At 36.1% G+C, this 20,887-nt stretch overlaps 1 protein-coding gene across 2 annotated transcripts in view; it reads left to right on the forward strand.

Moving 5' to 3' along the window:
- TRMT11 (tRNA methyltransferase 11 homolog) overlaps positions 1-20,887 on the forward strand; it is a 55,376-nt gene that overhangs the window by 23,720 nt on the left and 10,769 nt on the right. For both annotated transcript variants that reach the window (XM_025382864.1, XM_025382865.1), the window contains exons 9-12: positions 2,316-2,480; positions 3,823-3,895; positions 4,013-4,144; positions 12,998-13,118. In XM_025382864.1, the coding sequence (XP_025238649.1) occupies positions 2,316-2,480; positions 3,823-3,895; positions 4,013-4,144; positions 12,998-13,118 (491 nt within the window). The remainder of the gene's footprint in view (positions 1-2,315; positions 2,481-3,822; positions 3,896-4,012; positions 4,145-12,997; positions 13,119-20,887) is intronic.

The following is a 20,887-nucleotide window of genomic DNA, read 5'->3' on the forward strand; positions in this document are numbered from 1 at the left end:
TTGTTTTTATAAGACTTCATTGGGTATCTACTTTTATGAAGTAATCCAGTGTGTACAGAGTGATTTCCTGGGGGAACACGAAGACGAATGAGAAAAAGTCCTGCTCTCAGAGGGTTTTAAGGAAGTGCAGGAAAGTGATTACCCAGTGACCAGTCCAGAGCTATAATTTATTAGTTATTATTAATAAATATGCATGATAATGAAACATATTTGGTTAAGGTTATCACCACTCATTTAAAGATTATCACCAAAATTATTCACTAATCATACATTGAGTGTATACTGGATTGATAACTAGTCTTCGAGGTACTATTTATGTTTCTAATTTCATAACTGACCAAAACCTCTTTAAAGTAACTTTAAAGAATCTGCCTTGAACTGAGGGTACTTGAAACAGTCATTTGCTTTACCTTTCAGGTAATTATGGAAAATATTTTAAACTCTAGAAGCTTCAATAATGATGTGTGATTGGATGGAATTGATTCAAACTGAAAAAATATTTCCTTATAGCTTAATGTTATTAAACATGTTATTTGATTGGCGATTTTGAGATGGTTTGTGTTTATGTTGGTATTTCTTTATAGTAACTGGGATCAGCCCTTGTAATACTCTTTTCCTTTTCCTCACCCACTGTAAGTTACTGTATTGGTGAGCATTTATTATGCTTTATTTTCTTTTGAGGAAGTAATTTTATATCTTGTGCTGATGACCTGTCTTTTTTCCTACCTTGACTGTAAAGAATTTAGTAATACTTATTAGGAAAATGAGTTCTAATTTATTAGGTATAAATGGGCTAGCAAGAAAAAGATATTCTTTATCTGAAATTAGTTTTAAAAAGTGTTAAGAATTATTCCAATTTGCTTTTAGTAGAAGCAGTATATTTCTTTTAAGGAAATTGTCTTATATAATTTACTTGAATTTTTATTTATTAAAGTTATGTTTGGAAACTTACGTTGTAGCCTTCAGTCTGCTGGGATAGAATTCTGATTGAGGTAGAGTTTCCTTAGAGCATATCCAAGGTAGTCTTAGGTATGCTTCTGTTTCCTATTGTTCTGAACTCTTACTTTATCCTAAAATATTCTGAAATTTGTCCTGTTTTAAAAGTATAAAACTTTTTTAGCAAATCTGTAGAGGCTCTCTAGCTACCACTTTGTTTTCCTCTTCTGTTTGCCAGAATGCTTCTTGAAAAACTACTGTAACTTGTTGTCTCCTCTTCTTCATCTTTCACTCTTTTCTGGCCATTATTTTCCAGCTTTTGTGCCTATCATTCTGCTGAAAACACTTACAAAGGCCACAGATTTATAGCATTTGACAGTGTTGACCTTCATACAGCCGCTCTTGGTTTCCTTGAGATGGGTCTCGGCAGGTGGTACTTTCACTTTTTTGTTTCTTCTCAGTCTACTTGAGGCCCTGCAATTTTCTTTGATTTCTGTTTATTGATTGTTTTTTTTCCAGGCATCTACCTATTTTTGACCACTTCTCTTGTCACAATGCATGTTTTTCAGAATTATGTTGTTCTTCTTTTGATTTTATAAGAATAATTATAGAGCAAACATGTAACTACCTCCTAAGTGAACAAAAAGAATGTTATTCAGCCTTATGGAGTCAGTTTAAGATTATATACTGATAACTCCCAAGTCTGTATATTCTGGCCTTCAACTACCTGCTGCATGTCTCCAACTGCGTATCTTTTTCTGAATGTTGTGCAGGTACCACAAGGTATACCAAGATTGGTATATCTCAAATGAATCTCATCTTTTTACTAAAGCTTGTTTTTCTTCCTGGTTTCTCCGATATTAATCACTGGTGTCATCATCCTAAACTATCATGTCTCCTATACAAGGAACTTACGAGCCTTCCATCCACTCCTACTTTAACTTTCACTAGCAACGTCTCCATTTTGCCTCCCTTCTCCATGGTCACGACTGCGGCATTTCCCAAGTTTACTCTCTTCTTTTCTGTTTCATTTATCTGATTCATACTATCTCTACACAGGACTGTTTACTGCTGGAAGAAAGGAACCATATTCTCTTTAACTCACTCTTAACTACAAAAATCTTCATACTTGAAAATATCGAATGAATGTTTTAGGGCAGTTTTACTTGAAAGTTGACAGAGCAAGATAAGTTAGACATGAGTACATTTTACTGTTGAAATTAAAGTAACTACTTGTATACATAAAATCAAGATTTTAAATGAAAGCAAATTTTGAATAAATGTAAGTTTCATTGAGTTAAAACATTACTTTTTCTACATGACAGGAAATAAGAATACTCTGTTTAATACTTTCTCTCTTCTTTTTTCTTTCCTTTCAGGAAAGGCTACTAGGAAAAACCAGAAATGGAGAGGACCAGATGAAAACATTAGGGCCAATCTTCGTCAATATGGTTTAGAGAAGTATTACCTTGATGTCCTGGTTTCAGATGCATCTAAACCTTCCTGGAGGAAGGGCACATATTTTGATGCAATCATTACTGATCGTAAGTTTATTTTTATACAAAAGTAGGAGTAGTATTAGTAAAATTTACCAACACATGCACAAAATGCCAACTTCTCAGTGTTTCTCCCATCCACCCCCAGCTTCCTCATCTTGCAAGGAGAAACTTAGGAAGGTAGAGTGGATTACATACTTAACTACATTGTTAAAGGTTTACTGTTTTGTTTTTCTAAACAAATATATTGACTTGCCATCCACTTTTATATCCTTTTATATTAACTTGTCACCCATTTTTCCCTTCAGCTTATTTTTTTGAGGCATATATTTAGTATTTGTTTTTGTATTGACTATAATTGGTTATTATTATACCAACTGGAGCTCAAATGTCATTTGCAATTATGGTGTCAAATTTTGAAGAACAGAGTTTCGGATATCACACATTTCTCTATGTGTAAGCATTTGTGTTTTTGTACTGCCTGTTTTCACTGGCGTCTCCTTTCTAGCATTACAAGAAATTTGGGGTTCTGTGGAACCACTGGGCCTGTGAACCCACTGAGCTTCAGGAATGTGCATGAAAGTTTATTTTCCCATGCCTCATGAGGTCGTGAGTTTTTTAGGCAGGCTATCTAAGAATAGGTCTGCCTTTTCTATATAGTATTTGACAGTAAATCTGTAAATAGTGGCAAAATTGAGCCCTTCTATCTCAGCTCTCTTTAGTTCTTTGCTAACTTAGATTTTTTTCAAATGTAACAAAAGAAAAGTTATCAAGGCATTATGGTTTCAGTGTGAATATACTTTATGAAAATTTGGTGATTTTTAAAAGGTAACAGTTTGCTTTATTATTTGCTCTCCCACTCTGTGTTTACTTACATAAAATACATTTTTTTTTCTCTGATCAATTTGAGAGTAAGTGGTATACATTGTGGCCTATTACTCCTATACTTCAATGTGTATTTACTAAGAATAAAGATAGCCTCTTGGTAAAAATACAGTTACCAATTTCAGTAAATTGATAAAATACTTTCATCTACAGTTTGCCATTCAGTTTTGTCAATTGACTCAGTAATAGCTTTTATGGCATATATTTTCCCTTTAGGACAGGATCTACTCTAGGGTCAGGTATTGCATTTAGTAATGATATCTTTTAGGCCTCTAATTTGTAACACTTCCACAGCTTTTCTCAATGACTTTTATGATGTTGACATATTTTAAGAAGACAGTTGCTCCTCCCCCAAGTCTTTATGTTGTACATTTTCAGTTGGATTTGTGCATCGGTGATGCTGTGTTCTTCTCAGGGTGTCACGTTTGAAGGCAACATGGCTCTTTGTCCTTGATCAGTATTTGGTGACTTTTGACTATCTGTGTTACCTTTGTTTTCTGTGTAGCTCCATATGGTATCAGAGAGTCTACAAGAAGAACAGGTTCACAGAAGGAGATACCAAAGGGGATAGAAAAATGGTAAGTGAAATTTAAATATGATGTGTTACTACTTTGAGAAGAAGCATGTAGCTTCCCTGATAACTTAGCATTCTTAAAATTGTTCACTGATTTTGAAATTTCGTTTCTTTTGTGTAGTCCAGGAAGCCATGTTCCTGTTTCCTTGAGTTATCATCTGAGTGATATGTTTCTTGACCTGTTAAACTTCGCAGCTGAGACCCTCGTGTTGGGTGGAAGACTAGTCTATTGGTTACCGGTGTATACGCCAGAGTATGTAATCTTAATTTTATTTTTAATGTCATTTTTCTTACACTATTTGCATATCTACTATAATTTTTTCTTTATCTCTTCTTGCGTTTGGTGCATCTTTGTATTTAATTTGTAATAGCCTTTGTTTGCCTTCAAATGTGTATAAAATAGTCTTTTTATTTATTTATTTATTGAGACAAGGTCTTGCTCTGTCACCCAGGCTGGAGTGCAGTGGTGCGATCATGACTCACTGCAGCCTTGACCTCCCAGGCTCAAGTGATCCTCCCACCTCAGCCTCCTGAGTATCTGGGACTACAGGCATACGTCACCATGCTCAGCTATTTTTTTTTTTTTTTTTAATTTTTTTGTAGAGATGGAATCTCACTATGTTGCCCAGGTTGGTTTTAAAGTTCTAGGCTTAAGTAGTTCACCTGCCTCAGCCTCTCAAAGTGTTGTGATTATAAGGGTGAGCCACTGTACTCAGCTTCCCTCTTTTCATCAACTGAATTGTTTTGACCTTGTTATTTTATATCAGGGGGCAAACCATGGCCTATGGACCAGATATGGTCCTCAGCCTGTGTTTGTAAGGTTCTTGAGCTAGGACTAGTTTTTAGATTTTTAAAGGTTGTTAAAAAATATCCACACACAATAATATGTGACAGAAACATACAGTATGTGACCCACAAAATCTGCAATATTTACTCTCTGGCCCTTTATAGAAAAAGTTTTGCCAGCCCTTATTGTACCCTACACTTAGCTCAATACCTGTTGATCACAGCTGTTTTACAGCTCTTTTGCCAGTCTTTACAGGTAATTTTCAACTGCTTAGCTAAAGGATTCATGCATCTACTACCTTCTAATGCTAGCTTTAATATATATTGGCTATTATGATTATCTTAAATACAATAAATCAAAAGCTAAGACCAAAATAAGAGCTGTGCATATATTTAAAGCCCTGATTATGTTCAGCATTATTGCTTTGAGTTTTGTTATTCAGTAACTATTAAATATAAATAAAGCTATATATATTAATAGTAAAAGACAAGATGTTTGAACAAGATGGAATCTTTAAATTTGAAAGGTATTGCCAAGCCCAGTAGGTTATTTCTTCAATCTGCCATAGATATATTTTTTAATACAATTATTTTAATTCCTATATTTGTATTTTATTTTATTTCTTTTTTGAGACAGGATTTCGTTTTGTCACCCAGACTGGAGTACAGTGGCATGATCTCATCTCACTGCGACCTCCACCTCCTGGGTTCAAGCGATTCTCCCACCTCAACCTTCTGAGTAGCTGAGATTACAGGCGCACGCCACCACGCCCCGCGAAGTTTTGTATTTTTAATAGAGACAGAGTTTCACTGTGTTGGCCAGGCTGGTCTTGAACTCCTGACCTGAAGTGATCCACCCACCTTGGCCTCCCAAAGGATTATAGGCATGAGCCACTGTGTCCGGCCAATTCCTATATTTACTATACATAATTATACAGTGGTAACTGTCTTTTTCTACAAAGATCGGTAGTCCCTCAGCATTTGGGACCCTCAGCTATTTCTTGTTGTTTGTTTTACAAATGCTGTATTTAAAACTACCATGGCCTCAGTTTAGTTATGCATTTCATTATCAGCTGATAAGAGAGAATACATTTGTACCCAGACCCCTTAACACTGAGTTTGTTTTGTTGCTAATGGTAATCTCATTTAACCTGTTTTAGAAATGAGGAAACTTAATTCCAAGGAGTGAAATGATCTATATAAAATTAAAAGCCAGCTAGCTAATTTGTTTCCTTATTCCCAGTGCTGTATTCACTTAATTCAACATCCTGCCACATCTCCTATACTTAGTACATGAAATGATAGGTGAAGTTTTATTAATATTTTCAGATAAGACTATATTTGTTCATGTCTTTGTAGAAAGGGTTCCTACCTTAGACAAACTGAATTCCAGCAACAAGCTACTTGCATTTTGTTTAATTCAAGTTGTAGGGCTAAAAGTAAAAAAAAAAAATTACTGTGAAATAATTTCAAACTTACAGAAGTTTCAAATACAATACAGAAAACTCCCATCTCTACCCTTATCCAGATTTTCCCAATATTAACATATATCTACCTCCCCTGACTCCTGCACGTATCTGTTATCACTAATCTTTTTGAAACCATTTGAGAAGTCATTGGTATGGTGCCCTCTTACCTCTATATATGTCATTGTATTTTTCAGAAACAAGAACATTCCTATCCAACCATGATCAACCCTCCAAGTCTGGAAGTTAGCATTGATAACAGTATTCCACCCAGATCATAGACCCCATTCAAATTTTACCAGTTGCAATCCATGTAGGAAACTGTACTGTAATCATCTATCCTATCTTTTTTGGTCTTCTCTGGTCCGGAATATTTTCTGACTTTCCATATCTTTTGTATCCTTGGAAGTTTTGTAGAAGACCTGGCTTATATTCTGAGGGTTGACTCTCAGCCGGGGCCATCTGATATTTATTCTATGACCAGACTGAGGTCATGCTTTCTTGGTAGGAATACCGCAGACATGATCTTTGCAGCACATCATAGGGCATACAAAGCCACTCCTCCTGGTAACGTTAACTTTGATTGTCTGGTCAGGCTCTTTTCTGACAGATTTCTCCTCTCTGAATCATCATTTTCTTCTTTGATTTGTATTTTATGGGGAAATAACAAGATTACACGAATATCTTGTTTTTCATCAAACCACTACTCAGATTGATGACTCCATTGTTGACAGCCACTGCTGTGGTAGTTGCCAAATGATTCTTCTATTCCATAATTTCTTCTGCATTTGGAAGTTGGGATTCTGTAAGAAAGAGCTTTTCTTTCTGCCCCATTTACTTCATTAATTATTTATAGTGGTATGGAGTCATGGATTCCTGTATTATTCATTGGGTTGTAATTTATTAGTAGTAGTATTTTGTTGCTCAAATTGTCACAGATTTGACCAGAGGGAGTTTCTTTGAGCTGGCTCTTCTGTCCTTTTGAAATATCCTCAGTAGTTTTTCATGTAATTCCTTCCTTTTTAGCATATCTGACTGTTCACTGTTTTGTAGTTTATGATTTAATTATAATTGAAATCATATGTGGTTAAGAATTTATTCTGGAGTTCTTTTATTCCTTTATAAAAAGTAATATTGGAGGTTCTTTAAACTGAATGTATTTCTAAAGACTTTAAAAAGTGGCCATTGGATATTTCTTCAATGACTTCTCTATTGTAGTAATTTTAGACGAGGGAAGATTTCCGAATACATATAACCAAAGTGATGTTTTAGAAAGGGAAAAGGGAGACATGTTGTAGTGATTTTTTTTTTTTTTTTGTCTTAGATGTTTTATCAATGTTTTATCAATGGATAGATTTCTTCTAGTTATGGGGCTAACACACGTGGAAAGACTATGGTGGCATTTATTTCCCTGAGTTTCTGGCCCCTGGAGAGAGTTATTTTCAGATCCCCTGATGTTCATTATTAGATCTCAATAGTGTCTTCTCTCTTTAAGCCTAAAGCGATCTTATTAATTATTAATAGTGAACCAAATTTGTATTGCGTTTATGCGAGAAAAATGAACTGTTTTCATATTCAAGGTCTTTACTCTTTTGAAAATTCTTTACTGTTTTGAAAATAACACAGTATCAAGATGAATTTGAGTCTAAAGTCACCTGTAAAAGTTTGAAATAATATTCTTCTGAATTAAGCAGTTTAGAATTAGTTTAACTATGTTACATTGAAAATGTAGCTTTATATTAGACCAGGAATAAAAAGGAATTCAATTTACAGTTGTACCTTAGTGTAGTTAAATTTTAAGACTTTCGTATTTTTGGTGTGGTGGATGTAGGCTGTTAGTTCTATTACTGAATTAATTTACTCTCAGCCAAACCCTGTTATATGATTCAAGTTACACATTATAACCAAGTTCAGGTATTATTTTAATCCAGGATTGATAGAAAAGTATAAGACATAAAAGCAAAATACTGCCTAAAAGCTTAGTTGTATATGGAAAATTGTGAGAGCTAATGATTGAAAAGGATTTTCTCAGTGTTTGACAATTTAAATTGCAATAAAGAAACTGCTACTCAGAAACTTCTGCTGTTCTTTTTCCTTCTAGTCTAGACTCTCCCTACTCCAGTATATGAGATTTTTTGCCAGCATCAAGATACTCTGTGCATTTTATGTCTTTTCACCTTTGTCTATTCTGACCCTACTGTTTGAGATGCCCTTTCTTCTTTCCTCAACTGGTAAAATTCTAGTCATTTTTCTAGGCCTGGCTTAATTGTCAACACTTCTGTGACACTTTCTCAGATACTTCTCAGCAGAATTAATCAGTCCTTCCTCTGCGCTCTCATAGTAGCTTGTTTTTACTGCTTATAGAGACTTAACACATAAAATTACTGTAGACTGTTGGTATTTGTGAGTTTATTTACAATTTTGACTACTTACAAATGACCCAGATTATCTGTGTTACAATCATGTGTATAGGGCGTCAATCCAGTGTGTACACGTACAATCCAGGTATGTTTGATGTCATAGGAGTCAGTGTGCTACTAAGTGAGTGTAGCTGTTTGCCCAGGCTCCGTATATCCATTTAGCTTTATCTAATTTCATTGTACACAGATAACTCCTGAAGTGATTAGAAATAGTGTTTCTTTTTTTTTTTTTTTTTTTGAGACAGAGTCTGGGTCTGTCACCCAGGCTGGAGTGCTGTGGCCGATCTCAGCTCACTGCAAGCTCCGCCTCCCGGGTTCACGCCATTCTCCTGCCTCAGCCTCCTGAGTAGCTGGGACTACAGGCGCCCGCCACCTCGCCCGGCTAATTTTTGTATTTTTTTAGTAGAGACGGGGTTTCACCGTGTTAGCCAGGATGGTCTTGATCTCCTGACCTCGTGATCCGCCCGTCTCGGCCTCCCAAAGTGCTGGGATTACAGGCTTGAGCCACCGCGCCCGGCCCCAGAAATAGTGTTTCTTTATAAAAGATGACCTTTATAGAAATCCAGCTGCTAGTGTTAGTGCTGATATGATGACATACTTATATTAAAATTGCACATAGTACCCCCCCAATGTATATAATTTTAATTCATTAATTAAAATTTTTTGAAAAGGTGAGAAGCTAATAATGTGCCCCAAAGTAGGACTTGGAGATAAATTTTGATTGTAGTAAGATGAACTTTGCAGTGCCTATAATCAGTGAAGAGAACATGTTTTTCATCTCTTAGGAAAGAGGAAGAAGTGATTTTTTTTTCTTTTTTTTCTTTTTTAAATTTGTTTATTTATTATTATTATTATACTTTAAGTTCTAGGGTACATGTGCATAACGTGCAGGTTTGTTACATATGTATACTTGTGCCATGTTGGTGTGCTGCACCCATCAACTCGTCAGCACCCATCAACTCGTCATTTACATCAGGTATAACTCCCAGTGCAATCCCTCCCCCCTCCCCCCTCCCCATGATAGGCCCCGGTGTGTGATGTTCCCCTTCCCGAGTCCAAGTGATCTCATTGTTCAGTTCCCACCTATGAGTGAGAACATGCGGTGTTTGGTTTTCTGTTCTTGCGATAGTTTGCTGAGAATGATGGTTAGCTGCATCCATGTCCCTACAAAGGACACAAACTCATCCTTTTTTATGGCTGCATAGTATTCCATGGTGTATATGTGCCACATTTTCTTAATCCAGTCTGTCACTGATGGACATTTGGGTTGATTCCAAGTCTTTGCTATTGTGAATAGTGCCGCAATAAACATATGTGTGCATGTGTCTTTATAGCAGCATGATTTATAATCCTTTGGGTATATACCCAGTAATGGGATGGCTGGGTCATATAGTACATCTAGTTCTAGATCCTTGAGGAATCGCCATACTGTTTTCCATAATGGTTGAACTAATTTACAATCCCACCAACAGTGTAAAAGTGTTCCTATTTCTCCACATCCTCTCCAGCACCTGTTATTTCCTGACTTTTTAATGATTGCCATTCTAACTGATGTGAGATGGTATCTCATTGTGGTTTTGATTTGCATTGGAAGAACTGATTTTTAAGCTGTTTTTAGTAAATGTTCAATCTTTGCAAAATCTGTTTCTCAAATGGAAGCTGAAATTCTAGTGACATTTGGAAAGTAGTTGAAGCATGAAGATTCACAGGAAAATGAGTGACAGTCAAAATTGATTCGCGGAAAATCTAGGGGCCTATGTACACAATTATTTTTGGTTTTTTTAAAAAAAATTGAAATAGAATTTGCATACCATGAAACTCACCCTCTTAACGTATATAGCTTCATGGTTTTAGTTTATCCACAAAGTTGTGCGATTGTCACCACTAGGTAATTCCAGAACATTTTCTTCACCCCCGAGAAGTACCCCATGGACATTAGCAATTACCACCTCTGGCACCACTTGTCAATCTCTGTAGATTTACCTATTAAGGATGATTTAGCTTTTAAATAGATAACTTGGATTGTAGGGGGATATTAATAAAAACGGGGAGTTAAGATAGGATTTGGTACTGTCGTAATGGCCCAGGCAAAATACAGATTTATGCCTTCTACTTAACCATTTGCCAGCATTCCACTGGAATGAAATATATTGGTAAATATACAGTGAATTATTTTATTTTTTATTTTATTTTATTTTATTTTATTTTATTTTATTTTATTTTGAGACAGAGTTTCGCTCTTGTTGCCCAGGCTAGAGCGCAGTGGTGTGATCTTGGCTCACTACAACCTCCACCTCCCAGGTTTGAGCGATTCTGCTGCTTCAGCCTACCAAGTAGCTGGGATTACATGCATGGGTAATTTTGTATTTTTAGCAGAGACGGAGTTTCACCATGTTGGCCAGGCTGGTCTCGAACTTCTGACCTCAGGTGATCCACCCGCCTTGGCCTCCCAAAGCTCTAGGATTACAGGTGTGAGCCACCACACCCAGCTGAATACTTTTTTAACTGCTGTTTTTAATCTTTTTAGTATGATACTTTGGGAGTATATTGTTAAATTGATTGGCTCATTAATAGAATAATTGTTAAAAATGAATTAAGATTGAGTCAGAAAAGATAATATGAAACATGCAAATATGTTTTTCTGCTGTTAAACCAAATGCAGCAACTTAGTTCAGCAGTTTAGCATCATTCATGCCATAGATGTTAATTAAAATTGTATTGGTTTTGTACTTTGGGATTGGATTGATAAATTTGTTTTTTGGGTTTTATAGTTATATTAGGGATATAAGCATGAAGAATTTATATCGAATTTATGCTTGTGCATATTTAAGTGACACTTTAGTAAAGAAATACTTTAAGTCAGTCCACCAGGAAGTAAAAGATTTTTTTCCTTTAAAAAATAGTATATTACTTAGTTTGACACATACTGTTTCCAGCATCTATAGATCCTACGGTTTGTAAGCGTAAGTTTAAGGCTATATCTTCTCTCTGTTAGCACTTATTATTTTAGTCTCACCCATGGTGTAGAATATATTCTTTCTACTGTACTCCAGCCTGGGCAACAGAGCAAGATCCTGTCTCTGAAAAAGAAAAAAAAGAAATGTATTCTTTCATGTCATAAATGTATTGCATGAAGATTCAAAATTTGATGTCAGTGTTACAAGAAGTATAACATTTCTGGCTATGTAGTGAACATGAAAGAATTACTAGATGAGGTGAAATCTGAAGTGCTCATTACTTGTCGGAAAGCTCTAGGAAGAAGTCAGAGAATGACTTCAAGATAATTCTTTCCACTGATAATAAAGTGAAGTGCATTATGAATGATGCTTGGGAAGTGGGTGATGATGGGTTTGAGCGTATGATTGAGGTAATAGAGCTCGTTGAATGTCAGTGGGACCTAGAAAAGTTCATGAAAGAGTAGTGGGGAAAACAGTGTTGATGCATTAAAACAGGTAGCTGAGATTGTCGTCCTTTACATGAAAAACTAATCAGCACCTTTGCTATTTTGAATCAGACCTTTAAGATTACCTGTATAATAAATGTGTGCAGACACCATCCAAAAAGGCGTAAAAAATTGCAAAGGAAACATAAATCCTGGCAACACAGTGTTCTTAAAAGTACCCATGCCTAGTGAGTCCCCTCCTTTGCTGTTCTTTCACATTCTGTTCCATAGCTGTTTCTCCCACCTCTGTTACCTATTTCTGTGGCCAAGATTTATGCTAAGCTGTCAGATGCCAGATTCTGAACTCCTGCTATTGACTGTCCTGCTTTCTGGATGTTGTCATCATCTTTATCCATGTAGGACATGTGCTGTACAGCAGCAGTCTCCACCACTCATTGGCATATTTTTGTTTTATTTCCTGGTTCATATGACCAGAAGACTGATGTAATCTGTAGCGTTTATTTTAGTTGTAGTTTATTTGAATAATTTTATAAATAACTTTAGTTCTATATGTACAAACATAATAGAGGTCTCAAGATGTTATTAAAATTTTGCAAGGGCACTTCAGTTTAGAGGGAAAGTATATGCTGTAGTGGATTATACAGTTTGGGGATTTATAAAAATCTGCAGATGGTCAGTCTTTCGTGAATGTCAAGGGATGCTCTTGAGTGTATTTTTGTCTACTCTCATGGAGTTCTGTAGGGTGGAATCACCTTGTACTTCTGTGGTTTAAATGTTTGGCGTTCTTCAACAAAACGTACTTACAATATTTCTCTCTTATTCTACAGGTAAAACATTTAACTGCATTTTTGGGATATGATAAAATTAAGCTACTTTGCTTATAGATAGTTATGGATCATGTGGATAGTTAGCAGATGTGGGGAAAAAAAGCACATAGTGGAAGAACATCTCACACTACGTTGGACGATCCCCATGATTCTTTGTGGGCCACACATGCGAGTGTTCCTAACAGTCAGCTCTTCTTCCTTCAGGTACACTGAAGAGATGGTGCCTTGGCACCCTTGCCTGAAACTCATTAGCAACTGTGAGCAGAAGCTTTCCAGTCACACATCAAGGCGCTTGATCACAATGGAAAAGGTGCAGAAATTTGAGGTAAATTGCTTTAGTATTTTTGGGATAAATTCTGAAAGAATCAAAAGTAGTTGTTTCTAAATAGTTTTTCTGTGATAGAGTTTGGAAATGTTATTCCGTGATATTTTAAAAATTACAGATGAATTTAGCAAGAGGCAGAAGTTGAAGAGATTTGTGCATCCACTTGGGATTGAAGGGTAGGAGCTGGATATAGACATAGACATTGAGTAGAGTTCAAATAGACGTTGACCCTCACTTCTCAGGCTTTATTTGACATCCTTGTTGCTAACTCAGTTATAAAACAGCATTCTTAGACAACTGTTATCTAATTAGCAATGTCCTAGTTACCATTTTTCTCCAAAAGCAGAACCTACTTGATTGCAGACTGTAATGAAGAGAATATGTTGCTTTATAAATAAAGAGAGAAAGTAAATGTCCCCAGTTTGTTAGGGCCCAACACATTCTCTGTCTCTCTTTCTCTCTCTTACATACAAAATTCATTTAAGCTTAAGAAAGAACGAAACGTTTGTTATTTCATGCCCAGACGAGAGTTGACATGAATAGTGCCTCATAATGGAGCTTAATTAAATCGACAAAAGCTCTTTGGGCTGTACTTCTGTCGACTGACAACCAAAGCTCTTTTAATTTCACTGGAAACTTGGATGACCCCCATTCTTGCTTTGGACCTTTAGGGTAAGCAGAAGAAAGGTGGTACTGTGAAGATTCTTCCTTACTTTTTTTTTTGTTTTGTTTTGAGACGGAGTTTCCCTCTTTCACCCAGGCAATCTTGGCTCACTGCATCCTCCACCTTCTGGTTTCAAGCGATTCTCCTGCCTCAGCCTCCTGAGTAGCTGGGATTACAGGTGCCTGCCACTATGCCTGGCTAATTTTTTTTTTTTTGTATTTTTAGTAGAGAGGGGGTTTCACCGTCTTGGCCAGGCTGGTGTTGAACTCCTGAGCTCTTGCTCTGCCTGCTTTGGCCTCCCAAAGTGCTGGGATTACAGGCGTGAGCCACTGCTCCAGCCTGAAGATTTTCATACCCATCTGTAGCCTGCATTTGACTTGTTTTTATGTAGTTCCTCTCTTACGGATTATTTCATAGCAATAAAAACTAATATTTGTATGGTGCCTTTTGCATATATTATATCATTGTTTTCATCCTTTTTATTTCCATTTGCTGTCTCTAATTTAGACCCTTATTACCATACACCTGGTTTATGTTCACAGTCTCCTAAATGATCTCCTTCATACCTCTAGTTTATATGTTAAATGCATCTTCCTAAAACACTGCATTCATTATGTCACTACCTTATGCAAAATATTTTTTTATTACTGAAAAATGTTCAGAATTTTCATTGTGACATAAACTATCTTCTGTAATCAGGCTCCAATATCAGGGCATTTCAGAAAGCTAACCTATACATCTATATAAGTAGTTGATTGGTATCTACTATATGTATATATAGGTATCTGTGTACCTACATATAAACATACGGATGTATAGATATATGTTATGTGGTGTAATTAAAATGAAAATGTACGGCAGTCATTTTTAAAACAAAAATACTAGAAGTTTATATTCAAATTACATCCTTGGAGTGGAATCTTTGTACTCATTCTATTTCTGTCATAATTTTTCAGCATATTCTTGAAAGTTACCTTTAAGATTTGCCTTTAAAGAAGTTTTTTTTTTTTTTATTAATCAGTTATTTTGTTTTATAGTAACACCTTGCTTTTCTTAAAATAATTTTACTGGACTTTGCTGCTCTTATTTTATACCAGACTAATGATTTAAAGTTGTTTTTGGAAATCAAATTCTATTTCAAGGATGATGATTTGCCATTAAACCATTAAACATTTAAAACATTACAGATTCAGAAATTCTATAAATAGTTTCCAAATTGGCATCATTACAGCCTTCCAGAATGAAAGTTTTAAATGAGTAACATTTATTTGGGCATACAGTAGAAGCCCTCTTATCTAACGTACATTTCAAACCCTGTCGATTAACCAATACTGGCCATTCCTTCTGTAAAACACACTGCCTGGGCCGGGTGCAGTGGCTCTCGTCTGTAATCCCAGCACTTTGGGAGGCCGAGGTGGGCGGATCACGAGGCCAGGAGTACGAGACCAGCCTGGCCAACATAGTGAAACCCTGTCTCTACTAAAAATACAAAAATTAGCTGGGCATGGTGGCACACACCTGTAGTCCCAGTGACTTGGGAGGCTGAGGCAGGAGAATCGCTTGAACCGGGAGGTGGAGGTTGCAGTGAGCCGAGATTGTGTCACTGCACTCCAGCCTGGAGACAGAGCGAGACTCCGTCTCAAAACAAACAAACAACAACAACAAAATAAATTATTTAATAAATTATTGCCTGATGCAATAATATGTTGTATGTTGAATACTTTCAGCTGGTGAGTCGCTTGATCTCTACTATTTATATACAGTACTTCTGCTTCTATCAGCTGATTTATTTGTTTAACGAGTCTATTGTGGTATTCTCAGAGCTGTTTATGCCAATTATATTTGTTACAGTAATTATGTAATCTACTTAAATACTAGTTAGACCAGTGAAATATTTGTGTAAGAATACAATTGTAATTTCTGTAAAAACTAAGTTAATGCTTTAGAAAGAACAAAGTGAGTTGCTAAAAAAAAAAAAAAGAATTGGGAATAACTTTGAAAAAAGTAACTGCAATCTAGGTTTTTGCACCCAGATTGCTTTGTAAGGTCTTGCATCATTTTATAGAAGCCAAAACTAGAATTCTTTATAGGTCTTGATTCTGTATGAATATATACAAATGAATATTGTTTTTTAAGTTAAAGTAAGTTTAATATGTTTACAAAGCATTTTAATTTCTTCCTGCTTTTATTTCATTTATCCAATTAGCTAATTGTATTAGTGTGCTTGGGCTGCCATAACCAAATACCACAGACTGGGCGACTTAACAGAAATTTATTTTCTCACAGTTCTGGAGGCTGGAAATTCAAGATTAAGGTGTCAGCAGACTTAGCTTCTTGCAGGTGTTCACTGTCTCGCTGTTCTCACAAGGCCTTTCCTTTGTGCATCTGCACTTCCAGTGTCTCTTCCTCTTCTTTTTGTTTTGGATTGAGACAGTGTCTCACTCCATCACCCAGACTAGAATACAGTGGCACTATTATACCTTACTGTAACCTCAAACTCCAGGGCTCAAGCCATCCTCCAGTCTCATCTGTCTTCCTCTTCTTAAAAGAATGAGAGTCTTATTGGATTAAGGCCTCACCTTTAAGATTTCATTTATGTGTAATTACTTCCTTAAAGGCGCTGTCTTCAAATACAGTCATATTGAGGGTTAGGGACTCAACATATGAATTTTAGGGTAGAACAGAATATTCATTCCATTATACTAACGATTACCAATGTCCATCACATTGAATAAGAGGAGTCTGTTGTATGTTAGAGGATGCTTTTTTTTCTCCTCTCCTAGTCACTTACTTCTCATGTATATGTTTGTCTTTTGGTATTTTAAAGGATGTAAGGCATTTTGATAATTCAGATGGTAACATTACAGCTCTTAGAAATCATAGCATTTAAGGCCAGGCGCGGTGGCTCAAGCCTGTAATCCCAGCACTTTGGGAGGCCGAGACGGGGGGATCACGAGGTCAGGAGATCGAGACCATCCTGGCTAACATGGTGAAACCCCGTCTCTACTAAAAAATACAAAAAATTAGCCGGGCGCGGTGGTGGGAGCCTGTAGTCCCAGCTACTCGGGAGGCTGAGGCAGGAGAATGGCATAAACCCGGGAGGCGGAGCTTGCAGTGAGCCGAGATCCGGCCACTGCACTCCAGCCTGGGCGACAGAGCAAGACTCCGTCTCAAAAAAAAAAAAAAAAAGAAATCATAGCATTTAATAGAATCATTCGAGTTAGTAATATAATAGTAACTAACATTTATGTGCCAGGCACATGAGTAATACACGTAAAAAGCAAGCATTACTTATAGATTTTGCAGTTTTAGGTCGTGATATTAGAAAGAAAAGTAAATGGCATTAGCATTCCTTATTGTGTGGCCTACATAAATAGTATTCCAAAGAATTAGGAGGATGAAGCTGTGAAGACTCTAATAATTCATGGAGCTGCATAATAAATCAGCCATTCTATTTTAATGGAAAAATTTAAAAATTAAGATCCATTGTGGACTAATTTTTATGCTTGCTTTCCACTGAGTTTTATTTGTTTAAGAAAGTCTGATATTTTTTCCCAGATTTATAATATTTCCCTAAGCAAATTTATTTGAGACTCAAGGAAAACTGGGCTTTTGAGGATTTTTGTCCTATGTTAAAATGATAAATGAGGGTACTCACCTTTGGTATTTTTAAACCTGTAAAGGCAATGCTCATTTTTGTTGGGTTTTCTTTTTATCATTTTACTTTCTTCTTTTCAAATTTATTTAAAAAAAAAAAAAAACAAGGAAAAGCCGCAAGTAATTTTTTGAAATGGTCTTCCCTATATAAGATCAAATTTAACTAGTGAATTTTTACTAGTATGATGTTTATTGTAACCGAAAATACTTTGTCATGTTAAATTAATCATGTTTGGTTTTTAATTAATTACTTCATTTCTACCTTTTGTTTCTGTGGAGAGGAGTGTATATAATTGCAACAAGATCTCAGTCCTTTATAATGCAAGTGGTGACATAAAATTGTCAAACAGTTCTCACACACATCTAACAAATTATTCTTGGGCTTGTTCAGCATTGTTGATTTTGGCAATGCAAGACTATTAGTTTTAGATTTTTACAGTTTTGTATACTGTCTCTCTTCATTTTTGATTTGTCACTTGTTAGGTTTAACTTCAGTATAACTTTTGGCCCACTTGGTATGTTGTTATAAAGTATTCTCCCTATTCCTCTTTTAAAAGTGTAAATGTAAGTTACAACAAAAATTGTCTAAGGAATATTGATATTTTATAAAATTTTGAAGTTTTATATTATTGGCCATACTTTTCAGACTTGCTTATGGCACATAAGTAGTAAAGAAGAAAATTCTTGACAACTGTATTAAAATTTTGAAATTGCCTGATAAGAAGGTCCAGGTTTTTTCATTATTCCTTGTTGATATATTCTGAAAGCCAAGTGAATGATGAGTAACACTTTTATAATGCATTATTGTTTACAAAACTTCCCTATCCACTTGACTTTATTAATGTCACCATTTTAGAAATGAGAAAGTAGCCTGGGACTATCCCAGTTTGCTTAAATAGTTAAGTGGCAGAGTTGAGACCAAAACTCCTCTTTGTACTTGAAATTCTGTGTCCTTTTTTCTACATCTTGTTGCCTCTCTACTGAAGCATATTTCTACCTTTGGAATATGCCAACATTAAAAAGTAAATATTCTTTTTATTTTTTATTTTTATTTTTGAGATGGAGTCTCACTCTGTTGCCAGGCTGGAGTGCAGTGGCGCAGTCTCGGCTCACTGCAACCTCCGCCTTCCGGGTTTGAGCGATTCTCCTGCCTCAGCCTCCCAAGTAGCTGGGACTGCAGGCGCGCGCCACCATGCCCAGCTAATTTTTGTATTTTTAGTAGAGACGGGGTTTCACCATATTGGCCAGGATGGTCTCGATCTCCTAACCTCGTGATCCGCCCGCTTCAGCCTCCCAAAGTGCTGGGATTACAGGCATGAGCCATTGCGCCTGGCTCTAAAAGGTAAATATTCTTGAGTGACATATTACTAGTTTGTTTTTAAAGATAGTCTTTCCTTGTCCTGCTGTATTGCTAGTGTTACTTTGGGGGCCATGGTGGAATGTGTGTTTTTGTTGTTGTTGTTTTTTGTTTTTTGGGTTTTTTTTGAGACGAAGTCTCGCTCTTTTGCCCAGGTTGGAGTGCAGGGTCTTGGTCTCGGCCTGCTGCAAGGTACACCTCCCGGGTTTACGCCACTCTCCTGCCGCAGCCTCCCGAGTAGCCGGGACTACAGGCGCCCGCCACCACGCCCGGCAGATTTTGTTTTTGTATTTTTAGTAGAGACCAGGTTTCACCCTGTTAGCCAGGATGGTCTCGATTTCCTGACCTCGTGAACCGCCAGCCTCGGCCTCCCAAAAATGCTAGGATTACAGGCGTGAGCCACCACGCCCGGCAGTTTGTTTTACTAGATCTTGCTGTCCCACTTAACACAACATGTAGTTGATGCTGCTATATGTGGTTGTAGTCACAGTGGTTACTTCTATAAAACATTTTTCTTATATGAAATGTATAGGATAAAAATGCTGATCTCCAGAGTTGTCCACAACAGACTGAGGTGTAATAGTTACGTTTTCAATGACAGTCACCTGAAACAATACTGTCTCAACCTTCTCCATAGAATCTACTTGAACAGATGAAAAGAGTGTCCAGGGTCGCCTTTTCGTGGTTTCCTTGAAATCTTTTTTAAAAATTCATGCAACTTTTATAGTCTACTCTGTAATAGATACATGATTAAATATAAAAAATTAGTTTAGATTACCATTACATTAAGTGGGCCATTATGTGCCCTATTTATTTTGTGGTTTATTTACCTGACACGCTACCTTATATTCCTAGTGGTTTGAGAAGTATTGAAGTTTGGATACGTTTAATTCAAGATATTATATGGTTATTAATTTAGACTAAAGTTATAATGTATAAATCAGTTGTCTTTTTTTTGTATAGCTACATCATATAGTTTAGGTTATTTAAAAGAGGAATACTGGAAGATCACAGTGGCAGCTGGTGACAGTTTATGTAATTTTTTATTTTGGATTGAATGGAAGAGTCCAGTAACATGAAGCTGATGAATGCATTAATCAGAATGGAGTGTCGCCAAAACTGAGGGTTTTAACTAAAGGACTGAAAGATTTTGAAGCTATGAAGGACAAAAGAACCATTAACTTTATGACAGTATTTTTTTAAACAAAGGAGATAATAGACACTGAGGTCACTTCAGAAAATGACTTATAGATGGCTTGAAGTGGAAGAAATTAGTCTTTATGATAAATGGTTTACATATTAGAATGATAGTAGTGTTACTGATCATAAACTCTGGTGTTTTGCTGGCATAATGCTGATGCCTATTTTCTTTATACATTATCCTTTCTCAGGATTAATGTTGTTACTGTGTTTTTCTTTTGCAGCTATTTGAATTAAAGTGTGTCTCTTCTGATTGACTTTTCCTTCTGAAATATTTTGTGATTTTTGCCTATCTCTTCCCAAAACTGTGTGTTCTCTTTTGATTAGAAGTATAAAAGATTAGAGATTAGGTATGAAGCATTTAAAACAAAGGGTAAGATAGATAAAGGTAATAACCTCATTTATTGGTGAGAAAAACAAGGCATGGTGACACTAAAGATGTATTGAACATAAACTCAGTCTAGGTCTTCATACAATCCAGTACTTACCACCATCAAAGTATGTGTGTGTATCTGAGAGAAAGAGACAGTCTTTTCAAAAATTATTTTGCATAGCAAGTCAGAAGGGAACCAATTTGCATTATTTATAAATTGTGACTTAACTTGAGGTGCTTAAAAAAGACTCGGAGAAGCAGACAGCAGCCTGGTGATGCTGCATATCATGCTGCCTGAATTCAGTTTTCAGGTTCATTTGGTCCACTTAGTTCCACATGAATTTTCTTTTGCTGTTGGTGGTACTTTTTCTTGAGTTTACATCGTGGAGGGTCATTTTTCTTTTATACTTATGCAAATAAAATGATCTTGTTAAACGGGGTTTTTTGTTAAGTTAATGCTATCATAATAGTTTTAAACTATTGTTTCTGATAAACCATGAAAAAGCAAACGTATCTTC

Source organism: Theropithecus gelada, chromosome 4 (assembly GCF_003255815.1).
Source record: "Theropithecus gelada isolate Dixy chromosome 4, Tgel_1.0, whole genome shotgun sequence".
Taxonomy (NCBI): Eukaryota; Metazoa; Chordata; class Mammalia; order Primates; family Cercopithecidae; genus Theropithecus; species Theropithecus gelada.